Source organism: Xiphophorus couchianus, chromosome 12 (genome assembly GCF_001444195.1).
Source record: "Xiphophorus couchianus chromosome 12, X_couchianus-1.0, whole genome shotgun sequence".
Lineage (NCBI taxonomy): Eukaryota > Metazoa > Chordata > Actinopteri > Cyprinodontiformes > Poeciliidae > Xiphophorus > Xiphophorus couchianus.
Genome location: NC_040239.1, coordinates 17,667,300 through 17,681,959, shown reverse-complemented (window position 1 = coordinate 17,681,959; position 14,660 = coordinate 17,667,300). Strand labels below are relative to the sequence as shown.

Genomic DNA, 14,660 nt, shown 5'->3' with positions numbered 1-14,660 from the left:
TAAAAGTGTAATGGATCCTGAACCGGTTTTATTGTTGTAAGTAAAGTTTGTCAAAAATACACAACACTTGTTTCAATTAGAACAAGACTGAAAAGCATGCACCATTCAATAAACCATTTCCATGACTTGCTAAAAATCTTTTCAAAAATGAAGAACACAGTCACTAAATGATAAACATACATTTAGCTTTTCTTTCAAAAATAAGCAAAGAACAATCAAAGCATAAATGTAGAGGCTTTGAAGGAACGTTTATACTGATAAAACCAAGCTTGTAGTTCTCATTGGTGGATGTGGCATGTCACACTTGGTTCACTAACCGGGATGAACAAATAACGGGCAACACTGATGCTTCTCTTAGTGTACAAAAATAAAAGTTACTGTATAGACAAGTGTGTTTTTTGACTTGCTGTGCTGCCACTTATGGTGTGTAATATCCACCTGATGGGAGGATCAAATAAAGAACAAGTGTAGCTTATCACAAGCTGCACATATAAAAAGGAGCTTCCATTAACCTACACAAATTACGTTAAATGGATATAACATGTTTTAAACAGATAGACATGGTCTATAAGGAGATATATAAAAAAGGGCTAAAAGGAAAACCACAGGGCTAACCAACAATACAGAAACAAATCAAACTTAAGATTTAAGATGTGGAGAGATCGAAAAAACTAAACATCCCCAAATATTCATGGATCACTGGACAGAAGCAGTGGTCCTTGGGAGCTGTCAGTAAGCAACAGTTGAGGTGAACACTCAGTCTTTATCAGCTTCTGCTGCGTTTATCCATTCAGTCTTCTTTAGTCGCCTTTGGTTAGGAGGTCCTCTATGTATGCATCAAGTTCATCATCCGTGTTTATGTCAATATCCTAAAATGTCAAGAAAACAAGTTTGCTGAATCATGAACAGCATCAAATGGGTCAACATGCAGCAAAGTGAAAAACAATGTACATTTCAGATTAGTAGTTCTTACCTCTTGAACTTTCTGTAGAAGGGCTACAATGTTAGTTCGTAGTTTTTGTAGTTTTTCATCTGCTTCCTTCAGTTTGACCTCAGTGTTGTTGTTCTTTTCCTCCACAGCTTTGGCTCTGGCGTCAGCTCTGCTCTGATACGAGTTACACAACGACTGGAGCCCCGACTCGTACTGCTGGAAATACTCTTTCTACAGAGAGGGGGAAAACTCTGTTAGCATCAGAACCACTCGCTTTATCTTAGTGACATTCTCTTTATTTTATGATGTAAAGGGTCTGATGGGGAGTATTTAAACCATCTCCAAGAACCAGCTGTTGCTCTACTGTCTGATTTATTGTCAGCTATATTCTCAGACTGCTCTGCTGCCGCTAACAAATACACTCTAAAAATTCCACCCTGTAATTAAAAATCTGTATCACAGGCCGTTTCTATCAATCTGTTTTTCTAACAAATTTGGGTGTTCCCTAACAAATCAATTTTACCCTTTTGCAATGACATTCATGATGAAAGAGAACAACGAGGGCAAAGTGGTTGTTTTTAACTGTGTTGAGTCAGATCTGTGAGTGACCAAACTGAGACAAAATCACAATACAGATGCACACCATGTAATTATGTTATGTTTGTGTTCAAACATGGACTCAAACAATTTGTTGGACTATGACTTTCCTCAGCAAAAGTACCCACAAACCAACAAAACACTGACCAGGACGTGTTTGGTTGCGTCATGTTTCTCACCAGAGGAAAGGCCATCAGCTCCTCAGCTGTCATGCTGTTAACATCATCCTTGGGAATCCGGAAAGCAGGAGGGAAGAAGTAACGCAACATCGTCCTGAAACACAAACAGATTGAAGGACTACAGTCACATCATGTGGATATTCTATGAAATTAGTAACACACATCTTAAAAATTTAAAATTATATTTAAAGTCCATTTATTTTTAGCATTTAGATGATTATAGTCTATAGCTAACTTAGAATATTATAGAAAATCCTAAATATATTTTATCCATGACGCTTGCATGTATGACGCTTCTTGAAGAGGGTGTCTGTGTTCTCCAGGATTGTCAAGGCTATGATATGTTTGTATTAAAAATATTTCTACATTGATTATAAATTAGCTGCAAGAAAGGGTAGAGTCATTGGGTGCAGTTCCCCTCCAAAACAGTTGGTGGCAGCACCACCAAATTAGACATTAAATTTATAAGCTTGCACATACATTTTTATATAGACATATATTTAATCACTTAAAGAACATATTTTCTATCTACGGTGCATAAATAGAAAAATAGGGATGCATGTTACTTCACTAGCTGTAAGCCATAATTGGTAAAATGAACCAAAATAAACACTTGAAAAACATAATTCTGTTTGCAAAACCTATGTGAATCCTTAAGTGAACTGAATAAAATGCATTTTTTGATGATAAGCAGCTGTACGGTATGTAGTTCACCTCAACATGGCCACCAGGCTGTCTGTCACCTCTCGACTGGTTCCAGGCTGAGTCGTGTCGGGCTCCATGGGGGCAGAACCTTTCTCCGTCTCCTGCTGGGTGTCAGGAGTCTGGGAGTTAGGAGACGGTGGCCGCATCAACCGTACTTCATCGCTGCCTTTGAAGACCCTTTAGAGAAACGTACAACATGGAAATAAAAATAATGTTCTGCGGTATGAATTTAAATTCAAAATGAAGCGAGATGATGTGTCTTACCATCGGTCTTTGGGTGTCGCTCGTGGTACGTAGTCAAATTTGACTTTCCAGCGAACGCTCTGTTTATTTGCCTCCACAGCGATGACTTTACCGGTAAACCACTCCTTATTGACGCGCACTTCAACCAGAAGACCTTTGTCTGTAAAAACAAAATATCTGTAGAAACAAAACACTCTTTTTCACAAATGACATTTTATGTGTATTAACAGACCTTTCTGAGCATTTTTAGTGTCATTCTCTGGCTCCTTCTGCTGCGTTTTCTCAGGAACCTGCAAGAACACAAACATATTACCACCACAGTACTAGAGCAACATTTTACTGAAGAGGGAGGGATGAAAAAGGAAAACATTTTTGAGAAATTGTGATTATTGGGTGAACCTAGCATGCAGACTTAAAGAAGAGTGCTATGTGTTAAGAAAACAACTAATATATTTTCAAAAAGTGATTAGAAGACACAAGAAGGTTAATCAGATGAGAAAGAAATCTCTTGATTGTTAGAAACTGTGAGAAAACCCAGCCTAGACTTATTTTCAAGGAAGTAGTGATGGAGCCCTGTAAAGCTACCTTCTCTTTAGCCCCTTGCTGTTGTGTGGGAACAGCTTTAGAGGCTGGTGTAGGTGGCTGCTGCCGTGCAGTAGTGGACAATCCTTTCTTCTCAGCATGAGAGTGTGTTTTATCCTGCAAGGTCAATAGCAGATCGGTTCTGACTGGAAAGCTAACTGAGCAGCTTGCATTAATTTGAAAAAGTCTCCAATTAAAATCTATCTAATGTAGTATTCTGCTCAGTTGGTAATCCACTTTGTTGAGGCACTCTGACTCTGTAGAGAGGAAAAGTTGGTTGAATCTGCATACAGTACAAGGTGAATAATGGCTCAACATTACACTACATCTATGTTCACTGTCTTCATCTATTATTTTTTTCCCTCACAGCTTCATTTCATACGTCATATGAATATCTAAAAACTAAAAAACACATTTAAAGAATTTGTAGACATCTGTATGTGCACAATGTCTCTAGAAATAAAGAAGTTAAATAAAAGGTTTTCTTAATCTTTTCTCATTTTCAGCATTTGTCTTAAAGTGTTGATATTCAGAAATTATGTTTTTGACCCTTTCAGATTATAGTTTGATGATACATTCTCAACAACAAAGCTTCCATTACGGGGCCATGTGAGGTTACAGATCACGCAGCTGTGATTACTGAACCAAAGGTACAACAGGTAAAGGAAGTATATTTCTAAAGATGCTATTTGACATGAATGTTTCACCAGCTGTTGGTAACAACCCAAGTAATCCGTACATAGAAAGAAACTCCTGACTGTGCGTTGACTGTTTGGCTTCAGATGAAGTATGGGACAGCCTGTAGTTTTTCACTGTGCCACAGCTTCACTTTACAGACTAAAAGGTTGCCAATGCCTTAACCAAAACCACCAAAGTGACACTAACATGATGAAGCTTGCAACAACTCCATCTAAACATGGATTGATATTTAAAACTTAAATGTGAAGAAGACACATTAGTGTCTCAAGTTGTCATTCTGTCTTGCAAAGGCAGATCATGAGAATCTTTTCAACACCTTCAGATAGAAGCAAAAAACTGTAAGAATAATCATTTGATCGAAAACTGATTTTGAATCAAGTTGTGAGAAACTTCAAGATTCCCACTCCTGATGCAGACAGACTCAGTAGCATCTATTCTTTGGTTTTTAGAGTCGTCTAACGCTGTTGCAAGCAGTAGTACCCATTATATCGTAGATCTTTAAATGTAATCATAAGATGCTTTTTATGACATTCAGTCAACTCTGTATTATTACCTCATCCAACTTCCCTCGTTTTGGAGGCAGGGCCTTCTCCACCACTTTACCACGGTTACTGGCAGCGGTAGCCATCTTGGATTTCTTCGATTGTGGTTCTTCTTCCATGTCCTCCTCACTGTCTTCTTCCTCCTCTTCATCATCATCATCATCGTCTTCCTCATCCTCACTCTCCTCCTGCTCAATTATCCTCTTGCGTTGTCCAGCAGCAGCTGGTTTGATGGGTGACGCTTTGGTCAAGGACTATAAGAGGACAAAACAAGAGTATTTCAAATCTTCTCCAAAGGAAACTGCAAGAAAACTTTGGATACCTTAAGACTTCAATTTACCCGAGAGCTGCGACTGGGTGGAGGTGTTTTTGCAGAAGCTTTGGGTGTAGCCTTTGTTTCAGACGGAGGAATCTTTGCTGCAGCTCTGGTCCTGGACAGTTCTGGTTTAAGTGGAGTGGGAGGAGTCGCAGACGCTCGGGTGGGACGCTGAGAAGCTGTGCGTGACAGAGGGATGCTCGGAGCATTCTTCAGGTGAGCTGGGAGAGGCGGGGAGCGTGGGCGTGACGTAGTCCTTTCAGAAGACCTTGTTGCCTAAATAAGCAACATGGAGGAAAGAGAAAATCTAATTATATCAAAGTTAAAATAGCCCTCGAGAATTACTTTGGATTTTCATAAATCAAATTCATAAACTTCAGGGTCAAATCAGAGCTTTTCTACTTTGTATTTGAGGTTAAGAAAAGAAGAATTTATTTATGCCCTAATGTAATTAAAATTTTTCAACACAACTCCAAGTAATTGTTAGTTTTCAAAATCACTTGAATCTATTTAACCCCCCCCTGCCCCCAAGATAAATGCAGATTCATCAGAAAGATCAGTTTTAGTGCAGTTGTGTTTTCTAAATAATATCAACATAAAGCATTATAAGAACAGTAATGAGGATAGATGAATAAAATAAGCTTATGAAACCAATATAATCTAACAAACTTTAGGGAAAGAAAAAAAATAAATCAAAGTCACAAGAAAGTCGTACCTGACCCGAAGTCTCTGTTGGCTTCATGCTGACTTCAAGTGGGAGCTTTTTGATGTCTGCTGCAGATTTAATTGTGCTGGTTTTCTGATTGAAAGAAATGAATTATTTATACTGTGTTATTAAAAAAAACTGAATGGATGAAAGGAGGTAGCAGAAAATAGATGTGAATAAAATACCTGTAAGGCTTCTAGTTTCTCCTGCTGCTGTTTGATTTTCTCTGCTAGCTCTTTCTGTTTGTCTTCAGCTGTTTGCTTGTCCTTCTTTAAAACACCAACAGGAAAATTCTGCTTCTGTTCTGGAGCGTCACATCTGAAACAAATTTTTAATTATTAGAATAATTAAAAATAAGACAAATATACTGGCGTGAGGAAGTGTGTTATACAAACAATTAAAATTTAAAGTGCAGATGTTTTTGACATGTTCACTGTGCACCTGTCCTGGGTGCTGTCAGGATTCATGAGACAAACCCAGCTGTCAGGGTAGCGTTTGTCCACTGCGTCCATCTGGAAAGGCAGCGTTCTCCACTTCAAACACTTATCTAAAAATAATACGCAGAACCACAGGGCAAGTTTGATCTAATGTATATCCTTAGGGAAACCTAATTGATACCCTTAAAAGAAACACTAAATCAACATGTGCAACTTACCACACTGAATAGTAATGGGTATCTCCATGGCACGGCGTCTCTTGTATCTCAGCTCTGTGGATGGAGGTGCAGACCAGCTGGCAGACAGATATCCAAACTCATCCCAGAACTTCACAATGCCTTTTTGGGCTGCACAAACACAAAAACACCATTTCTTACAATGTCATGCAGTTACTTTTTAGTTATTCTAAAAGGAAACAATCCTATCCTTGCTTGTTGCATCTATTAAACATTTAATGTCGACATCATGTTAATACTACCAGGGGTTTTCGGTAGGAAAAGTTAAAAATCCAACCCTTTTCTGATAATTTAACAGACCATACTTACCGCAACAACAATTTTCTGTGTGGAAGTTGTTGCTTCCAGAAAAGACTGTTCATTTAGAATGAAACTTTTAAACATAAGTTTATTTAATATTATAAATTCAGAAAAAACTCACAAAGCTATAATGTCCCCAATTACAAACCACCTTTTCTTTTATTTTACTCTGGAGTAACCTCACAACATTGGAAGCTCAAAACATTGTCCTGAGCCGTATGCAACGAAATTTCGTTCTGTACACACCCTGTGCATGCAAAATGACAATAAAGTCAGTCTAAGTCTTTTCACATCATACAACTTGAGCTGCAGCATTTACAGGCCTCAATGCTTGAAGTCAGCAGCTGCTGGATGTAACTAATAAAACAACATGTAATCTAACTTAGTTACTTTAGAAATCAAGAAATCAGTAAAAAGAATTAATCAATAGACTGCTTACTTTTTCAAGTTAATTATGGAAACAATACCAGTCCCCAATATAAGACATTAAACAACTTTCAAAATATAAACTCAGTAATTACTTATTTAATTAAAAACATTAACAAAACTTTTTTTTGCAGACATCGTTCTCACACATGGGAGGACATTGTCTCAACTTCTCAGATGGATAAGTACAATGCTTCATAAAGGTTCGACATTTTGATATGCTGTTGATCCATAGAAATAAAGCACTTAATTCAACCATGTACCAAGAATTACTTTGAAGATCTGTCAGATAGAAAGACGTATTTTAAAGCCCTCAATAATAAACATAATCACTTACACTGTTTCTAGTAAGCTTTGTTACAGATACAAACTGCAGTCTAAAAAATAAAAACCACTTACCAATGTTGGTGTCCTTCCAGTACTGGGCTAGATGCTCTCCCATGGCTTTCAGTAAGTGTCGATACTCTTTAGCATCTGCAAAGTCCTGCTTGTTGTGGGTCGGCTCAAGCACCAAATATGGGACATCAACAACTCCGACTACACCTCCACATGCCCTTAAAAGAGAAAGATTATTTTATTTTATTCAAGCCCTAAAGTGACAGAACGCTGAAGTTTCACTGTGTTTACGTACATGCCTCCCTCGAGCTGAGGACCCGTCTTCTCATACATCTTGATGAGACGAGAACAATTGTACACGAACATCCCGTCCAGCTCCCGCTGCCCAATATTTACTCCAAAAATAAAATTCAAGTCCTTGGGTTCCTTTAATGCTCTGAGAAAAAGGTGAGTGGAGCAGATTGTTAATCCGAGTTTGTGTTATGGATTAAATTGTGTAAGGCTTAGAAATTAATCAACAGCCAAGTTTTTTTTAGACTGTTGGTTAAAAGGGTTTCTACAAATTAAATTTTCATTCCATATTGTTGAAGTTTATCTAGACAACAAGTGTGAACTCATAAATCAAGTTTTCTTCATCTAAATTTGGATTAATTTTGATTAGTTTACACACAGAGCAGAAAATCCCTTTTGTTTGAGCTGGGTTAATGTAAAAAGGGCTAATTAAGTAGAATATGCAAAATTATGTATACACCTGACTGAAATATCTCAATTGATGACACTTGGAGGCAAGTAGAAAAGATGCTCATGCAGCAACATGAGCATTTTCCTTTGTCTCCTCACTCTCCTGTGGCTGATTTGATAAGATTTCCAGTTATGTCTTCAGTTTTGATTTTATCGTTTACCCTGTCCTCAGACTGAAATGTGATCACTGACCCAACCCGTTTATTATATATTGACATTAACAATAGATTAAAACTGAAATTATATTCCTTTAATAAAACACAGTACCATGTCCTAATCAATCCAGTTCAGTAATCAAACACAAAGGTTAAACTAATAAGTCCCACATGTTCTATTCATTGAGGTTGAGCTGCTTCAAAGTTCATAAAAATAAAAACAGTATGCACGTGTACTGCTTCTGTATAATACTAAGATGATTTCCCCTGATGCTTACTCATGCATATTAAAATATATTAGGTCTTTGAACAAATACATCTAATTTATTCAATAAGACATACTGAACAAACATCTTTAAAATGAATGCAAGTTTATAAGGATTTTTAAAAAGAAAGTCTTAAGTGAAATCAGGTATTCTCAAACAATGTGGTTGTGGTCTCTAGCCTCTAGTTTACTGCAGTAGGTCTTACTGAGATGCACCCACTATAAACATGTAACAATAAATATATATATATTTAATGTGCACTAAATGACAAGAAATATTTCTGCTCTACTGATCAAACGTTCAATGCCAACTGCATCTGCTTCTGGGGGAAGACATACTTCTGTTTGGCTTCTAGATTTCTCTTTCGAATGTCAGCGTCCCTTCGTAGCATCATGGCAGAATCCTGAACTTTTCTCAGAATTGCCTGAAGAAATGAAGAAAATAAGTGAGAAAAATCAAAGTGAAATGTTACACAAAGATTCATCTCACTAAATGACAGAAAATTTTTTAAAAGATATTCTATGTCGACAACTTGAACAGAAGATTTTTTTTACCCTCGATTCTTTTGACAGATCATTTCCTAATCTGGCCTCCATGGCGACGCTCTTACTCTCCGCCTCTCTCGCTTTCTCTTCAGCTAACATACAGGGAAAAATTAGATCAGATTGACTTAAAAATACAGCAACTGTTTAATAAATCCAACGGATAACAGAGACACCCACCGATTTTTGCAAGATGATCTGCTTTCTTCACTTCTTGTTCAGCACGTGTTTTGAAACGAGTTGATGAGTATTTATAAACCCTTTTTAGTAAAAAAAACAAAAAAACAAAACAAGAATATGCAGTCAGTGAAAGCAGCAAAAGTGAATTCAGAGTCAATACATTTGACGTCATGTTACCTTGGTTTATAGAGACAGCAGGAGAGTCTCTTGGTTCTGACTTTATGTCCCTGGATAAAAATCCTCATGCGTGGGTCGATGTACAGAACAGCAGTGTACGCTCTGAATGATCTCCGTTCTGGTTTCCTGTGCAGATGTTCAAAATATTTCACACTGATACACATAAACAGTTACAGTATGTGATGTCTTTCACATGATGTTGTGGTTCCTTTGTTAGTCTTTCTAAGAAGTCCTTTGGCTAAACTCACACTCCTTCAGCAGGTGTCCCAGCCATGAGGATGTCCTGGTGATCCGACTCTACATCCAGTTCTGGTTCTCCATTGTCCATCAGCTTTAGGTTGTAGACGACCACAAGAGTGCCTTAGGAAATAAACAGATGGAGGTAACCAATTTTATTCATGTAATTATTCACAAATAAATAAAATAAAAAGATTTTTTTATGTGCCTACCACTGCTGCTTTCTATTTTGTTGAACTGCTCCATGAGTTGGTGTTCATTTTTAAAAGGAGAGTATTTGAAGATGAGCTCGGTTTCTATTGCATACTTCTCAGGGTCAGAGGTCAGGGGCTCCTTGGTTTTCAGGTCCCAGGAGGGGAGTGGCACAATCACCTGAAATGAGAAGATCAGAACCTTCAACACGCTGCCATAAAACGCTTAAATATCAGCCATGTTCTAAAAACAACTTGGTGGTAATTTGGATGTTTAAAGTCATGAGTTTCTAGTAGATCTCCATGGTTTCCCAATAAATTGATCTGATGGATAATTATGCATTTGTAAGACAAACTTTGTTAAATACAGACTTCCCTGAAGTAACTGGCAACAAATAAGGTAACAAGAATGTTTAGGGAACTAAACAGAGGTGCAGCAGGTCAGTTTTAACATTCTCAACACTGCCATCATATCTCTCCTTAGACAAACACTGAAGCGCATCAAACATCTCAATCCTGGCTTGAAAGACTCTTCTGTTGGGGGCCTTTAATTTTTAATCAAATGAGAACAAAGAGTAAATGCTGTTCAACGCTCGTCATAGCAAGGTGAATTTGTCCAACACTTGTCATACCAAGGTGAATTGTTACTTAAGTGTGTTTCCTCTTAACACAGCTCACTGCTGCTATAAATTATTAGCTTAGTTTCAGAAACGTTTGTTTATGAATTTGGCAGACACCTCTATCCAAAGCAATACAGAAATGAAAAAGAAATGCATAGACCTATTTAGCCAAACCTAACATGATTATTTTACATTGAATGCAGTGGTGTAAATGTCATGTTACTCATTTAACATAGAGCAGTAATAGAGAAAACTGTTTCCTTACTAAAACACAGAGTTCCTACTTAAAACCTACGTAAGCCGTCCCGAGGCAGCTGATTGAAATGAATAACATGTTTTAAAAAGGCAGGCATTAAATAACTTTTAAACTAAAGTTATTTTCGTATCTTCAGACTGAGAAGTAGAAAATAGGTTTATTACTTGACAGATCAAAAACAAATGACAAGAGGCTGAATAAACCTGATGTTGCTACGCCTGTGTATATGCCTCACTACACAACATTTTTTTCATAATAACACATTAAATAACTTTCAATGCATAAAATAGACACACATATGTTCCAACCCATGTCATTATGTGCTGGTAGAAAACACCATGAGTTAGATATTGCAAGTAAAAATAGATGTCTGACCTCATCAAGCCCTTCTTCTTCATGGAAAGTCCTCGACAGGAAGAGACACGTCAACGTATTATCCTTTTTTGTGAACAAGATGAAGTCTTTCCCAATTCGCATTGAGCCCCTGGAACAACAAAGTAAAAATCCCATGTGAGACATTTTTACACCAGCTGCGTACAATAAATATCAAACAGATTGAAAGCACTCACGATTTCAATCCATTTCCATACTGGCCAATCTGAGTGGACTCTGGGGAGCGCTTGTTTGACTTTCCAAACTGAATCACGTGGGTTGCCTCAACTATCAAAAAGGAGATGTTTCGAAAACACAATAAGAAGAGCACATCACTAAAAACCTCATTATGAGCCTACTTTTAAGTCTTGCTTACTTGGGTCCATTCCAATGCCATCATCTAGAAAAAAAAGCATAAAACCACCACGAAGCTCTGGTCGTTTTTCTGGAATAGAAACAACAGTTATAAAATGCAATCTTTGTGAACAACTCAATGTGTAAAACTGGTAAAGCACTTATAACTGTACCGGTGTAGATGTCTATTCTAGTTGCATTGGCGTCTCTGTAGAAAGAAAAAAAGAAAGAACGCAGAATTTAGAAAAAAATCTGTTTAATGAACATTATCTTGGTAAAATTAGTTTCCAATCAAACGTATTACCTTGAATTGTCCACAAGCTCAGCCAAGGCTCCAAATAAAAACTCATGGGTTGTTCTAAGAGCAAACAATTAAGATTCTTAGTCCAAAAATAAAGGCTAGGGCACATTCTCCTAATATAAATAATCTGGAACTTCTTGTTCCAAATTTGCAGTATAAATGTATTCTGTCTGCAATGTTCTGTAAACTTCATGTGAGCATAACTAACATGCTTCCAAGCAACACCGTAAATTGTGCCAGCCAAGTACGCTGACGGCAACATAATAATGCAACTCTTCTTTTGTTCAGTTTTTGTAGAGGTGTTTGCTTCTCTCCAAACATGGATTTTTCTCATACAAACAAACTTATATTACCCAAGCTTTAGGTGTATACATATACTTGTGCACCTCCAATTAAGCTTGCTTCACAATCCTCTCAACACTGTCTGTATACCTATTGCTTGAGGCCATTTTCTTTCCACTTAACTTCCCAATAAATTTGCTTGGCAGAAGAATGCCATGAACAGTTTTGTTTGTTTTTTTTTAAATTATGTGTTGTGGTTTAACCTCCCTGTGGAGGGTCTGCATGTTAGCAGTTCTCTATATGATTGTGCGGGTCTAAACATTCATGTTTTTTCACTAATGAAATTGAACAACTTAACTTTTCAATAATATTCTAACTTATTGAGATGAGCCTGTTTACAAACTAAATCAACACATGAGTTATGGGAGGCAAGACTTGTTGGAAGAGCTTGAATTGTAAGGTGTGTCCAGTGAATGGGCGTGTAACAGTCTGCACATTAACACAGCCCACAGACTGTAGCGCCAATAACCTCCCTGTAGCTGATTCAGATCTCACACAGGACTCAATGTTTCTTTAAAGGTACTGTAAAAGATTGTGATACCGCTTTTTCATAATCCATCATATTTTCTGTTAGTGTGTTCACTGACAGAGGAAAGGGCTTTTTATGGAGGGATTCCTGGTTTTTATCTGGCTTAAAAACTGAAAATCTTAAATCTTGTTTGATTTAGTCGATTTCTTTTGTCATAAAGTTGAGCTGCTCTAAGATCATAAACTGGTCATATTGTCAATGTTTGTACTTACGAGTTTGTATGCAGGTACTCAAAGGTAAGCTGAGCTCTGCTCAGGTTGCTGTAGCTGGAGTAGGCCATGGCCCCTCAAAGTTATGGTCTACTTCCTTCCTGTTTGCCTTCTTCCTGACCAAACGAGCTCTAGTCGAGAGCTTTCATTCTGAAAAGGGAAGTTAAAATTACAATCACCAGTCATATGTATTAAACTGCACACCTCCCTAATTCGTTAACTAATAGTCCGACGTAAGACAAAATTAACTGATATGGACGCTATGCAGCATAGCAAAAGTATCACTCACGTAAAAGACTCCCTGCAGGTGAAGGTAACTCGGGTGGACCACGTGGGAGGCCTGTTGAAGAACAACAAAATGTTGTGACTTTATCAAGGAGCGTCTTTTGGGCGCAGTGCTGCCTGAAAACACGTTTCCACATATGACTGACTAAAATCAGCATACAGACAAGCTGGACTTCTGGGAAGCAATGCAACTTCGTGTTTACTTATGTATGCATGTTATAAACTGCTTATCTTTTGGACATCCATTGTTACTAATGTTTACCGTCTGGCTAAAACTGCAGCTAACGGACATTAGCATCCCTTGACTGTTTATGGGGCAACGACGCTACTAGCTAGCCTTTCACAGTCGTTAGCTAAATCTTGACATTTTGACCAAATTTGCAGGCCGTTGTAATACGACAGAAACTTCACACTGTAATAATCACACGCTAGAGGAATACATAGTTTGTAACATTACGTCTTGGTCTCCTTAGCATAAACCAATCCCACAGGCCGCGTAAAATCCAGTTTCTTCGACGGCGATAGTTGATTCTCCGTAGCGCCCTGACAATATACAAATCCCGCCTCTGTCTTTCCGCAGACCAATAGGAAAACAACATGGCACGATTCTCAATAACCATTGGTGATTACGTCCGTCTACGTAAGCAAGATTACATACCGGTGCACACAAGGAGTTGAAGCGCACCTGTTTGCGCCAAAATATAAAACTATTATCAAACAAATAAATGTCAAAAATAAACAACGATCAACTACATTTGTTTGGGGAGGTTTTAAGACATATGTCTACTTTCTAACATGCACAAATAAGAAATTAAATTTGTTGAGTGTTAGTTTAAGACCATGGTCTTCAAACTATTGCACCAGTACAACTGGAGATACTTAAATTTATGGAGTCAAAAGGACCAGACAGTCAAAATGCACAGTTCAAGAGTCCCAAGTTCAGTTTAATAAAGGATTTCCACACAGTTTGGAGAAGTGTGAGATTTTATTTCAGCGCTTTTCAGAGCTTGGTAGCTATGGGAAAAGAAAATGTTTGTATGAAAATATATGAATATTGCCAGATTACTCTCTACTTCTTCATCATTTTTTGTGTTTCATTTTGGTATGCCCTTTCCTCATGCCCTTTCTTTCTTGTTTTATTTGTTCTTACCTTCCCTGGGCTCTTCCTCTTCCTTCGTTCTAACCTTGCTTCCTTCTGACCTTCATTCCTTCCTGTGTCCAACCTTTCCCCTTGTGTTCTTTCCCTTTCTGTCCATGTATTGTTCCTCCTTGCCTTGTGTGTCATTGTTCTTTTTTATTATAAAACACAGAAAACTCTGGAAAGTTGAGTATGAAAAAGCCTACACTTTTAACATGGTCAATTAAAAGAAAATAAAAAAAATTGTATAAATACTTTATCACACCATTTTTGTGTGCTTCTAATCCCTGGTAGGGCTAGTTGATTAATGTCTGATATTATATGCACTGATCAAGTCAAAACAAAAGATAGATGTCAAAACATTTTGAGGAAATGTGGTTGATTGGTTATGAATGTGGTTGATTCATAACCACATTTCCTCAAAATGTATTATGACTAAAACCACTTCAGAATTTGTACAAAACACCCACATGACTATAAATTGATCCATGGCCAGATGGAAATAATAAGATGGCTTAATTTAGTATCTG

At 37.5% G+C, this 14,660-nt stretch overlaps 1 protein-coding gene across 2 annotated transcripts; it reads right to left on the bottom strand.

Annotated features, from left to right (window-relative positions):
• Positions 1-13,597, bottom strand: morc2 (MORC family CW-type zinc finger 2). Of its 2 annotated transcripts, XM_028034774.1 has the most exons (29): positions 13,450-13,597; positions 12,997-13,047; positions 12,711-12,857; positions 11,631-11,684; positions 11,500-11,534; positions 11,349-11,417; positions 11,170-11,260; positions 10,976-11,084; positions 9,746-9,905; positions 9,545-9,656; positions 9,297-9,422; positions 9,120-9,199; positions 8,952-9,034; positions 8,736-8,821; positions 7,531-7,671; positions 7,299-7,453; positions 6,156-6,284; positions 5,942-6,047; positions 5,686-5,818; positions 5,510-5,593; positions 4,819-5,070; positions 4,490-4,732; positions 3,241-3,354; positions 2,888-2,945; positions 2,677-2,815; positions 2,422-2,589; positions 1,708-1,801; positions 974-1,162; positions 1-869 (listed from the first exon to the last, which is right to left on the bottom strand). In XM_028034774.1, exons 3-29 carry the CDS (start codon positions 12,776-12,778, stop codon positions 801-803), a joined length of 3,147 nt encoding a protein of 1,048 aa, XP_027890575.1. In that variant the 5' UTR covers positions 12,779-12,857; positions 12,997-13,047; positions 13,450-13,597; the 3' UTR covers positions 1-800. The 2 variants fall into 2 exon arrangements, with proteins under 2 accessions (XP_027890575.1, XP_027890577.1); XM_028034776.1 differs by lacking the exon at positions 3,241-3,354.
• Positions 13,598-14,660: the final 1,063 nt, after the last annotated feature.

Bases quoted from the DNA above. Each gene is read 5' to 3' on its own strand.
- morc2 (XM_028034774.1), bottom strand. From the start codon at position 12,778: ATGGCCTACTCCAGCTACAGCAACCTGAGCAGAGCTCAGCTTACCTTT. The intron at 7,454-7,530 runs GTACGTAAACAC...TTCTCTTTTAAG, and splicing joins CCTCAGCTCGAGGGAGGCAT to GGCATGTGGAGGTGTAGTCG. The intron at 3,355-4,489 runs GTAATAATACAG...TTGACCTTGCAG, and splicing joins AACGAGGGAAGTTGGATGAG to GATAAAACACACTCTCATGC.